The sequence below is a fragment of the Dufourea novaeangliae genome, unplaced genomic scaffold (assembly GCF_001272555.1).
Source record: "Dufourea novaeangliae isolate 0120121106 unplaced genomic scaffold, ASM127255v1 scaffold299, whole genome shotgun sequence".
NCBI classification, from domain to species: domain Eukaryota; kingdom Metazoa; phylum Arthropoda; class Insecta; order Hymenoptera; family Halictidae; genus Dufourea; species Dufourea novaeangliae.
The window spans coordinates 979,310-991,538 of record NW_015374192.1 but is presented as its reverse complement, the minus strand read 5'-3'; the positions used below and the strand labels follow the sequence as shown (position 1 = coordinate 991,538).

The 12,229-nt window shown below is 44.5% G+C and overlaps 1 protein-coding gene across 1 annotated transcript in view; it reads left to right on the top strand.

Moving 5' to 3' along the window:
• Window positions 1-12,229, top strand: part of LOC107192206 (glutamate receptor ionotropic, kainate 2-like) — a 101,345-nt gene that overhangs the window by 32,872 nt on the left and 56,244 nt on the right. The window contains exon 3 of the mRNA XM_015581416.1: window positions 10,569-10,820. Coding sequence (XP_015436902.1) covers window positions 10,569-10,820 — 252 coding nt within the window. The remainder of the gene's footprint in view (window positions 1-10,568; window positions 10,821-12,229) is intronic.

Sequence of the window (12,229 nt, the reverse complement as noted above, 5' to 3'; positions counted from 1 at the left end):
GATTTTGAAAGATTAATCGTGGGTACATACCGATAAAACGCGACATGTATCGGCAGAAAATGAAGAACTTGCGTTTTTGAAGTTCCTGTCCGCTAAAGTTCCCGACAAGTCCCTGAAAATGGCTCACGCTACAATTCTTCTCGGGTAATTCATGGATACATAGGTGCAGGTTCCACGACCGAGAAAGCTCCGTGCGGAAGATCGAAGATCGAGAGACCGTGAGGCAGCATGAAGGACCTCTATTCGTGCGAGGCATCGAGAACAGAGGCTCTCAAGAGGTGCTCTCGAACACGTGACACGACGTGACGTTGTACAGGGTACCCCCGATTTCTTCTGTTATAAAGCCACGGTTTTCACGTTTCGTATAATGCAACTATTCAATTGTCGGGTGCAAACTTTAATATTTTTTCTTCCTTTCTTTTTTTTTCGTTCCGTCCTGCGTTCTCCACGCTTTTCAGATATAAGGACAAAGACGAACGGTGACTGAAAGTTGAATGTCTCTGATAGTCTGGTCCATTCCGTAGGCAATGATGCGGAAAATAAAAAATGTCCGTAGATTAAAACCGTGATAGAGTTTATCTCTATCGCGACGAATAGCTCGTACCCATCAATTTTTCGTAAAGGATCGAGAATCTCTCAAGAGATCGGTCGATGAACTCCATCGAATAGACATTGACGAAGTAGAGACCTAGAGATCTAGCAAGGGGGGACACTCAGACGGCGCCATATTGATTTCGCGACAGGCGAAGAGATTTAACGCACAATTACTCTGATTGGACCAGGCCGACTGGCCCTCCGGCGGATTAATCCAGAGAATTAGTAGCATCAGAGGATAAACCGACACTCGCCACCTCGTTAAAAGAGTCGACAGGACCGTGACGGGACGCTGTTATCAGTTTCTAGTATTACTCAACCCTTCGTGTGACACGAACCATCGTATTCACCATCGATTCAGAACGTTCCATTTCTCCTGTAAAGATAGGTAGATTAACCTTGCAGAGTCCACGTGTTCCTTTTTAAAGGGCCCACAAGACGTCAAGATTCCTAATTTTCCTATCGATTCCATCGGTTCGATAGAAAGACAGACCGTTCCACCATCATTCTCCAAGATCTCCTATGCAAATAGGGAAAAACAGTCTGGCCGTTCCTCCCCGCGCGTTGAATTACTCGCCGAGCGCAAGAACAAACGACCGAAAAGAATCGCAAGTCGTCGCGGCTGCGAAAGTTCGCCAATCGGAAAGTTTCCGCGAGCGGGGCTTCCGTATCAGCGGCCCGGAACGCGATTGTACTTGCAAATGAAAAATGTTTCTGTTATGATCCTGGACGCGCACGGCGTTACGCATAATCTTTATTGGGGAAGCTTAATAGCGCGCTCGACGGGCTCCGCACCTAGACAAAAAACCGTTCTCCCATTAACGTTCCCTTTCTCCCCCTATGCTTCTGTGGCGCCGCGTATTTCCTCGGTCTGTAAACTCCCTGCCACGATTTTCTCCATTTCCATGTGTGGGATTGGGATGAGCTTTGGTAATTAATGTTCGAGTGCAAGTTTAAAACATGAACAGTAAACGACCAGTTTACGATTGTACCAGTCCAGACTACAATATTACAGTAAAGAATCGATGAGAGTTGAATAAGAAGTTCCTCGTTAGAGTTTCTACTTCATCCCCACCACTAACGTGGGGAGGCAGTGAAACGTGCGCGTCTGCAGACATCGATGCCACGGATGGCTCTGCGATAAACTAACAAACCCTTTTAAACTAAAATTAAACTAAAAAACCCCTACACGCGTATTGAACGAATCGCGAACGAAAACGCGCTGCACTATCTCGGCCGAAATAACAACGTCGGGTAGGATGTGTCGTTGAAACGTCGAATCGTGATTATTGCCAATTAACGACGGAACGAGTGACAAGCACAACGGTGAAATGCAAAAAATGAAATTTTAATGATTCGGTGGCTTTGTAACGCCAGCCATTCGGAACGGAGCGTGACTGACAGCACGAAGTTGTCTCGCGGCAATTACGGCTGGCGCCTTTTGATATGTTTCGTCGGAGTTCAACGAGGTGAGTTTGCGTTTTCGACTTGTTCAGCGAGAAGGCGTTGTAAGACCGTTGCGCAGCCTTAAGATTTTCGCGTCGATGCGTCTGAAAGAAAACAATGAGAACGAACGACTGAAGACAGGAGTGGAAACTGGCAAACAACGCTGCTCATTCTGGTGTAGTAGGGGGAGGCTCTTTCGCCTTTCGACTGTGTTATCCGGCGAATAACGGAAGTAGAAATAAGGGTGTGCAGGCTTTCTTCGTTGGGACTTTCAGGATAACAGGAGCAGAAACGAGAGAGAAAGTAAAGTCAAGGAACAGTAAAAAAAAAACGTTGGTGAAGGATCTTTCTCTTTGGACTTCCTCCGTTCTATCAGATAGAGTATGAGTAGTAATAAGTGAGTAGAACTCTTATTCGCTGGACTCTTCCTCTCTCTACTGTGTTTAATAGAAGACGGTAGAGTTGAGAAGATGCGAGTTGGAAGATCCTTTCTTGAAATTTCTTTCTTTCCACGGGGCAGAGGATAATGCCAGTAGGATTAAACAAGACCCCTTCCACCATCATTCGTAGACATCTCCCAGGTAATCAATTTTTTTCCAACCTAAATATTTTTGCAACCTACCGCGACTGCAGTCTAATCTCATCAATGGACAAAAGCCTCCAGGCGGATCTCAGCCTCCAAAAATTGCAAACTTGTAATTGCATCAGCTTTATTGAAAACCCCGACCTCCAGCAAGGGAATATCCCACGAACTCGGTTCTCTCGGTTGTTTTTCCTTGGCAAACATCTCGGAGACACTTCTCTCTGCCACCGTATCTCGAACCCTTCGTGTCCCGAGGGGACTACTTGGCAATGTTCCGGACGGGTCCACTTTACGAGCGGCAAATAATTATAAATTCGGGACTGACGGGTCGCATTCCCGGCGATTCTGACACTTCCACGGCTCAGCTGGCCAATGAGTACAATTCAGTTGGTCACCGTCGAACCGGAACGTGTAATCAAGGTACACTTCCGACTCTCCATGCTCATATTCTCGAATACGAGCAATCGAAACAGAAGCGACATCGAATACTGTTACACCTCCAGTTATCGAGATTTCGCCCACCGGTGATCGTCAATAGTCACCTGTTACGCCTGCAAATAATACCAGACTAGGATTTATCGCTTCGAGCAAGCTCTCCTGTAAATCACTCGTCGACACGACGGAGTTTTGCACAGAATTTATCGACCTGTAACGTTTATATTGGCCTTCCGACTATCAGCGCTGAACCAAGTGAAGACACCGGAAGTAACGAACCCCTGTGATGAACAGACCGCAGGGGAAAGGAACTTCCGGGAACGGTCTACGAATTTATGAAACTCTCTCGCGGACAGTGGAGATTCCGCGTATCGATTTCAACCGGGCGCGTCGACATTGGCACGAGAAACGACGGAGGATAACCAGGAAGGGAGGTGGCCAACGGCCAAAGCGTATCGAAGCTTTTTCGCATGGAGTCCACGCGTTTCTCTATCGGGGGACGTCGACATGTGTGCGGGGACACGAATTCCGAATTCCGCGCGGACCCGCCAACTGGGTAAAACATGTAAATTCGCGAGGCGTGTCCCATGGTCCAACCATTTTCACCGGACGGGGTGCAGTTCCGCTCGTCCCGCCGTAACAATCAAAAGGATGTCCCTGTCCGAATCCCTCTGCCACGCGTTCTGGAGCACGGACAAAGTGGACCGCAACCTTGACGCTACTGGAGAAGCAATCCTGGTTTTTATCCGCGACCGTGGGACCTCGTAAATTCTTTGAACCCAGCTCCGTCGAGTTTAAACGTTCGACCTTTTGAACTTGGGATCTATCCTGAGACGACCTACTAGGTTTGACGACTGGGATTTACTCCCTGGAGTTCGTCTCATGGGCAGGTTAGAGTGCATTCGGGCTTGCTAGGTGGTTCAAGTTGAGGATACTTTCCTTATTATTATCGATGTGAATTCACTGCGTCGGAGTATGTGAAAATCGACGAGTACACAAGGTGGACCAATAACTTTGACCACCTGGAATGGCTTGTTAATTTTTGGAGGTATGAAAACAAATTTTTTTGAATGATAATACTATTATTGTTGATGCCTGGCGAAATAGCGGATAGATATACCATGTTAACGACCTAACACCACTTTGAGCTCCTCCTGTGAGACAACAAGGTCATTGTACTATATTTCATTGAAACAGTCTAAACATCTACCATTGTATGAGGGAGCAACAACACATAGGATGCCATAAAATAATAATAGAAGTGACCTTGAAATCGCTGAAAACTCTCCAACCACAGAATAATTATTACTAGTATGAACAAAGTTTTTTCATATTTCTAAAATTAACAGAGACATTCCAGGTAGTCATATAATGATATGCTGCCTTTCCTAATAGAATAAAAAATTAAGTAATCATTGAAAGTGAAATTTCTACTACTATTCTGTACTGAGTAGAGTGTCAACAATTTCGACTTTATTAGCGTATGCAGTGGTTTCAGAGTTGAGCCTAGCCGTAGATTGGAGCCGTTGTCCTCCACGGTGTGGTCCTCTAAGAAGATTAACTTCTCACCGCCACTCTCGGCCACCGCAGAAAGTTTTTCCGACGCGGACTCGTAAACAAATTCCGATTTAGCTGGCTGGCTTCCACTGGTGGGACCTTGTTTTGCCTGTTGTCACCAGTCGCTGTTCAACCATCGCAAATTTGTCGCGAGTTTCCATCGATCCGGAGGTTTTGTTTCCCCTCTCCGACTATACTCTCGGCGCTTATCCTTGAAGTGAAACTTACTTCGGAGATAGTTCGAGGTGATTTTCAAATTTAAGGTTATATTTGTAGACATGTTTTCGATTTTTCCAGGTGCGATCGCGACGGAAATCTATCTCTAACGGAAGTTAACAATTCAATTTAACTAATCGAATAATTGTATCCAACCAGCAGTTCATTTTCTTTCATGAAGTCTTAGCTCGACACTCCCGTGTTATTGCATGTGTTGGAATCGATACCAAATAATTACAAACTTGCATTAATTCTGCCCGAGAAACAAGGCTAAAAGTCATAGTACCTCAGAAAAATGAATTAACGGGTCGTCATCCTTTTTCTCGTGGGGGGATATCCTGGTGTCTTGGGGAATTAACGTGTTCGCCGCGTTACAGGTGCGTCGCGCTTCCGATACACGAGTTGCCGCCGCCGTCGGTCCCATGTGGCACCGGATCACGAATTTATTGGCCCAGCCGCGGAACCGAGAAATTGGATTTTTCCTGTCGAACCGTTTTACGGAAACTATAGAGGGGCCAATCCTTGGCGACCGGCGAGAGCGATGCCGGTAGCACTTAATTGCCCCCCTCTCCCCCAACCTTTCCCATGTGGCTTTATCCCCTCCCTTCTAGCCTGGCTCTGTCGTCGATGATGTAATTACTGGCGCGAACGTTTAACGGTAAATTTACCGGAAGCTTATCCGTTGGTTTTTGCTCTTTCCGGTTAATTAACGAGGATAAATTTGTGGGAGGGGTGAGGGGGCAACAGGGGTGACGAACGTCGAGAAAAATGAGGTGTTGACTATGAAATTAAGTTAAGAACCTTTATAATCGAACAAAGCCTGCAGTCGAAGTACACTGTCGAGTGTTTCGGATATTACAGAAGTAACATGGCGAGTCGACCGAACAACGGGACCATCAGGCACAAACTCGACATTTAATTAAAAAGTTTAATTAAAGCCCGTTCAATCGGATCCCTGAGAAGGTTCCGTTGTTCCATTAAATGGATATAATGCTGACGATTTTCTACGGCCAATTGCCATTTATTTGGAAGTGCAAACTTCAAAGTGTAAACACTTTTCAAGCGGATACCGTCAGATATACAATTACACAGAGGAAGTTTTCCCTCGTAAGGACGTGGCTACATGTGAATGTACCTTGTTTACGCTGCATTTGGTAGAGTAAGGCATAAAACAAATTTCATTCTGGCCCCGTAAATCTTGCTTGGCGGTCGAATGGAACGTAAACGACGACTACTCAAAAATCTTCTGAGCCCCACTCGAAGCAGAGGTAGGGGGGGGGGTGCAAAGAAAACGATTTTATAAAATCCGTTTCGGTAGATTCTGCAGCTTCGTGGGTCGGGTGTTTAACGAAAAGTCGTAATTAGGGACGCTTCGTGAAGTTTCAACTTCGCAGACGGAAGAACGCGTTACCGTTAAACGTCATTAATATTAAAGCTGCTTTTAGATCGCAGGAACCTCTGCGTAACGTTTTACCCCCGAGTCGCCGTAATTCTCCGCTCGTGCTTTTGCGCGAGTACCTTTTCACGATGGGGCGGGCTCAGCGCTTCCTTTATACGCTTGTAAGTTAGCTGCTCCGCAACAGAGGTGTTTTCGAGCCCTCCAGACTTCGCGGAACACTGGCCCCAGTGAATATGCTTTTTATGAACAGACCAGCTCTTAAAATGTAATATCCCGCGACTTCATTATTTCGTATCGCTTTTCTTTGCTCGAGTGTCCTTTACGGTCGAAGACAGGCTGAGAAGTTCACATTACAGAAGATCGCCTTTCGCTGTTAGGGAAATTAAATGGCCTCTGCGTGACGCCAACAATTGTATAGAAACTTCGAATGAAGGTTTAAAGCAGGAGTTCTCAACCTGAGGCTATATGACCACCAAGGGACCTCATGATATTCCAAGAGGGTCACAGGTGAAAATCACGTATAAGAGGCGTTTTCGCATTTTTTTTCCAAGAAACAAGCTACTGTCGGACAAAGGTGGAGAAACGCTGATCTAAAGGTGGTACTTTACGCTCTAGCCAATTATAATCAATTAATCAAATTCTCGAAATTCTTCGAAGACAAAACTTTAACCGGCCAAAAGCTTTTGGTACCTAAATCGTTTCAGACTCCCGTGAAGACACTACCAAATTATTCGAACGGATTAAAAGACGACAATACATGCTCGAAAACACGAAGATTGATTCGTAATTTAACGCGATTCAGCTTCGACAAAAGGATTCACGAGCGAAAAACGAAGGAATCTCGTACAAAAGGTAATCCCTGGCTGGAAATTCCTCGCCCGGTAGCTTAATCTTCCAAGGAGTTCGACCAAGAGCAGGCCCCCCCAAGCTATTCGAAGAGTTCCGGGCATAAAGTGCTTATCTGCTCAACGACGAGGGGGCCAAGTGACTTTCATCGCGGTCGCTTTATGCCCGGATGACAAAATAAATCGGCGTGTATCATCGTCTTCTCGCCGACGAAACGATGGTTCTCGCCGCGAGGCAACCTCGCGGAACAGATTACCACGGCGAATAAATTATGACTACGGAATTTATGGGGGGTTTCTTCGATTATCCGGCCGCGGAGCCAGCGAGACAGAGGCTAACGAGTAATGAATTCTCAGGGAACACGAGATAATGGGATTTTGGTGGTCCATTATCGCCTCACATTCTGAGCACTGTCTGTGGATTATTATATTCGAATTACAACCGGTACTTGCTCATTTTTCTCTCGTAACGACATATTTTTCCATACAGAGGGGAAGTACCTAACGAAGATGTAGTCAGTATTAATTTTAGAAATAATGGAAATCGCAGGATCGGAGAAAAATGTAGAGAAATCGACAGACAAACTGGAACAATTCGTTTTTCTGATTTCATTTACGATGGGACAAGTAGCTTACCTGTATCAAAGTGGACAGAAGTCTAAAAGTAATCATCGAACTTTTTCTATTTTTTTTATTAATTTATAAACCTACTATCCAAGGTAAAATATAGTCAAACAGTTGAAACGAGACTTAATATGTAACCATTCATCACTCGATGAATAGGTGAGTAAAAAATAAACTATTCTGAAGTATTATATTATTCAAGTATATTTATTATATAAACGTTAAAAATTATCAAAACAATACAAAATAATATATAGTATATTATATATCTTATCATAATTTATTTTTATACATTGTATCTTGTTTTAATAATGGTAATATATTTTACTTAAAAAAACGAAAGGTTCGATGTAAACTAGTTTTATACATTTGTCCAGCTAGGTACGCTATTTATCCCACTGTGTGACGCCCTTATCTCCGTTTTCGTAGACAGTACGTTTCATGGATATCGACTCGCCTCGCAGTGCATTTAAACGTTTATCTCTTTGTATCGCTGAATCGTGTAAAAGGGACATAGACTGTTCCGACTGTGTTTAAACGAATGTCCCAGGAATCCCTGAAAGTGAGGGAAAAATTGTCGTTTCCACGGCGGGCTGGCGATCAAAAGCGGGTTAAACGAACTGCTCGCAGAATCGAGAGGACTAATTCGCGATATAATCAAGTAATCGTCCGTAGAATCGAGTGAAAAAAAAGAGTGGCGCGACCTTTCGAATTGCACACACCTTGAAGCAATCTTCGTTTCCAATTTGCCGGGGCTTCGTTTATTTTTTTAATCTCCACTCCCATTAATGTCTTCTTTGAAGGATCGACGACGACTACGAGAACAGAGCGGGAAAATGGCAGAGAAAAATAGAAATGAAGAAGATAAAGATAAATGAAGTACCAGCGAGAGGGACGGAATAATGGTCACGATAAGAAGGAAATGGACTGGGGATCGAGAATAAATACGAATACTCGGCGAGGGGATCGCAATCAGCAATAATAAAAATGTATCATTCGCTTCTGGATGAAGAAGATGGCGGAGTGGAGGAATGTAGATTGCTGCTGGTATGTTACGGAGATCTATTGCGGTAAAGAATGGAGCACATCAAATGAAAAAATAGGAAATAATAGCCACTGGATAACTCGAGGAGACACCTTTATGTCGGGATGACGATCAAAACAGCTCCAAATAAACCCAATTATCTCCAGATACTGCACCCAAAAGTACCATAGATATAGTCGGAATATTTTTCCAATGAAATTAAATTCCGATGGGGATTCCTAAAGGGAAATTCTCGAAACTGTATTCGGAAAGATCCGTGTGTGAAAACAGAATAGAGTGTAAGTTTATTGAGTAAACTTCAATTCGCTTTCGGAAAAGCAACCGGTTGAACTTCTCACGAACCGAATCGTCGGATCTCCGGTCCCTTAGCTCTTGCACTCTGTTCTGTCTACATTTCACTTTCAGTTCATTAGAAGCCAGCCATCATTCTTTCAACGTGAACCCTTCAATCGTCGACTTTAGATTTCACAGTACGGTCGCTTAGACCCTGTGTTCTCTCTACCACGAATGAATACGATATGAAGCTCGGCGGTTTGATGAGAATTTCATGGTCACGCGGGCAAGATTCAATTCTGCACCGAGCCGTAATCGCTTTGTCCAACATGTGTCTCCGCCTTCCGAAACACTCGCGGAACCCGTAACACACACAAGCTATCTGGAAACTGCTGTTCCCGGCGGAACGTTTCGAATCCGTGAGTTCTTGTCCCGTGTAATGTATTAACTTGCCAGCATAAGGACCCCGGTTGTCTGAGGTTTGAAAGGCGTCGCAGTTGGCCAACTCCAAAGGGTGGGGGTGACCCACCCGAATTGCGCCCCCGTCGACCGTAACTACCCTCGTGGACTGAACCGAGATAACCCCGGAGACACTAGTCGGTCATTCTACACGTACGGCTGCGCTTATGCCAGACCCTTCCGTGGACTATAAGGAACAGGTTTACAAGCGACATCATCCTGGGAACGGTTCTGTTCCGCGTTAATGCGATATTAACATTGTTCCTTGGATTACTGGCGTTAGCTTTCGAGTCCCGTTTCACTGGTGACACATTTACTGTCTGACTTGTAATCGGCGACTGGAGAGACGTCTAAATCGAGACTTTTTAATATAAATTAACCGTGTGTTCATGGGAACCTTGCACAGAATTTTGACCGGGAACTGAAGAAACCTCAGGACCTGATGATCACGTGCATTCTTTTTGGCCGTCTTTTCTTATTCTTTAAAAACGACGACACCCCAAGATGACCCCTTAAGTGAAGTGGGAAACCATGTTCATTGTGATTAGTTCTGAGACTTTCAACTATTGTTGAGTGACTTGAAACATACTGGTAAGTTTGTTCTAAGGTCACGTGATTTTTCTCCTCGAATTGATCAGTGACTGTCCTACTACATCTTACTATCCAGGTAAATGAATACGATTTTATTCTTGGTACGATCATAAAAATCACGACTCGCCCGTTATCGGCAATAATCGACGATTCTTCTGTCCGTGGTACAATTTCGAACAGCCATAAAGGAAATTTACGGCGTTAAACTACAACCGTGGTCATGCGTTCAGCTTAGCGAGGCGTTAATGCTGCATTAACGTCATTCTCCAGTCGTTCTACACGCGTACGATCTTAATGGGGCGCAGGGCCGCCGTCTCGCCGATTTCTCTCGCCTAATGATTCACTGAACGATCTCTGGGGTGATTACGTTAGCAGATAGCCAAGCAGAAATCGTCTTGCATATTTACGACTAGATAAATATTGCAAAAGTGACTTTATACTGCAAGCAATACGAGTATCCAGCGAGAAGTAATAAGACTTTCTTTTTTTTTTTGCTTGCAGCGTGTCAACAGGTCAAATATGGCGTACAGGCGGTGTTCGGCCCGTCGGACCCAATCCTGGGCCAGCACATTCACAGCATTTGCGACGCACTGGACATTCCACACTTGGAAGCCAGGCTGGACCTGGACACGGAGGCGAAAGAGTTCAGCATCAACCTGTATCCCGCACAAAGTTTGCTCAACGCCGCTTATCAGGACATCATGGAGTTTCTCAATTGGACCAAGGTCGCTATTATCTACGAGGATGACTATGGTAAGCGGTTCTTGCAATCCATTTTATGCATCCTGTGCAAGGATCATTCCACGCGAAATCAGACACTTTTTGGAGTAACATTTCGGATTTTGTTAAATCTTGGATGTCTTTAGTGGTATACAAACGTATTTCGAAGGATTTTTGAGAATTTTTTAAATTGTTGATTTCACGGCTGTTTGAAGTATAGTTTCGACCGTTTCGCATTAAATTCTAACTGTCGAACTAATAAACTAATCGAAATGAGCTTTGTGGGTGCTTACAGTGGAGACGTAAGGCTACTTAATAAAAATCATTTCATAGTAGTGGAGAACTATTGAAAAATTTGAAAAAAGAATAACGATATGCAATAAATCATCGATGAGTGTTCGAAGACTCCTTGGCACTGAACATGAAAATATTTCATGAACTAATAGCCACTGTGCTAAACCTCGTTAAAAAGTCGTGAAGTTGCAAAACAACATTCAACGTTCGTTCCATTCCAAACGCGCTACGTCCGACATCTAATCTAAAAACTGGGAACAGAGGGAGAGAGATAGAGTGTGTGTGTCGTCTCGATAAGGGCACTTCCGCAAACTTCGTAGAAGGTGTCTTCTGTTCTGCTGAGCGTACTCGTTTACATGCTCAATCGTAAAAGTAACACTGGTCCCCATCTTCCATCGTATCCCCCGGAGAGAAAAAAGGGATTGGCGGTAGTACACGGAAGCGTTTCATAAAAAGACAAAGACGCAAGAACGCGATGCCAAGTTTTCTTGCTGATCCACTGCGATATCTTTTTGTCGGGAGAGGGGGTGCGTTAAAGGATATGCATATTCATAATCTCGTCGTCCCGAATCACGTCGAGTGGGACCGTGATACCAGAAACGGTTTAACCTCGAAATCCTTCGATCTGTGGTCTCGTGTACTCTAGTTCGTTAAAATTCGTTTATAATTCGAATCGGTCGGATCTACGAAAACGAAACCAGTCTCGAATCAAGCCGAAATATCGAAGGAACACCTAAACTAAATCGGCGTTAATTGTCGCAATAATCACGCCCCTTTGGTTATCAATTTGCGTGACAGGGTGAGAAAAGAGAGACAGAGAAAGCCTTTCCCCAATTACCGTCCCTATTAGCAACAATTACAAGCACAGCAATAATGGAATAACGTCGATTAATAACGACCAAAGACGTAGCCAGCAGAGAAACGGAGATAATGAAATTCATTCATAACGAGAAACGTCGCCTGGTTCGGCTTCCCAGCAGTAAGAAAATGTCGTCCTCCCGCGAGAGAGAGGGAATTCCGTCTAATTAATTCGCCAAATGGCGGTTTAAACCGGGAGAAGATTCCTTCCGCCGCTTACGCTGTTCCTCGTTCCCGCGTCGCCATCATTCTTTGGTCCTGATCCACGCCGATGAATAATCTAAGGAACA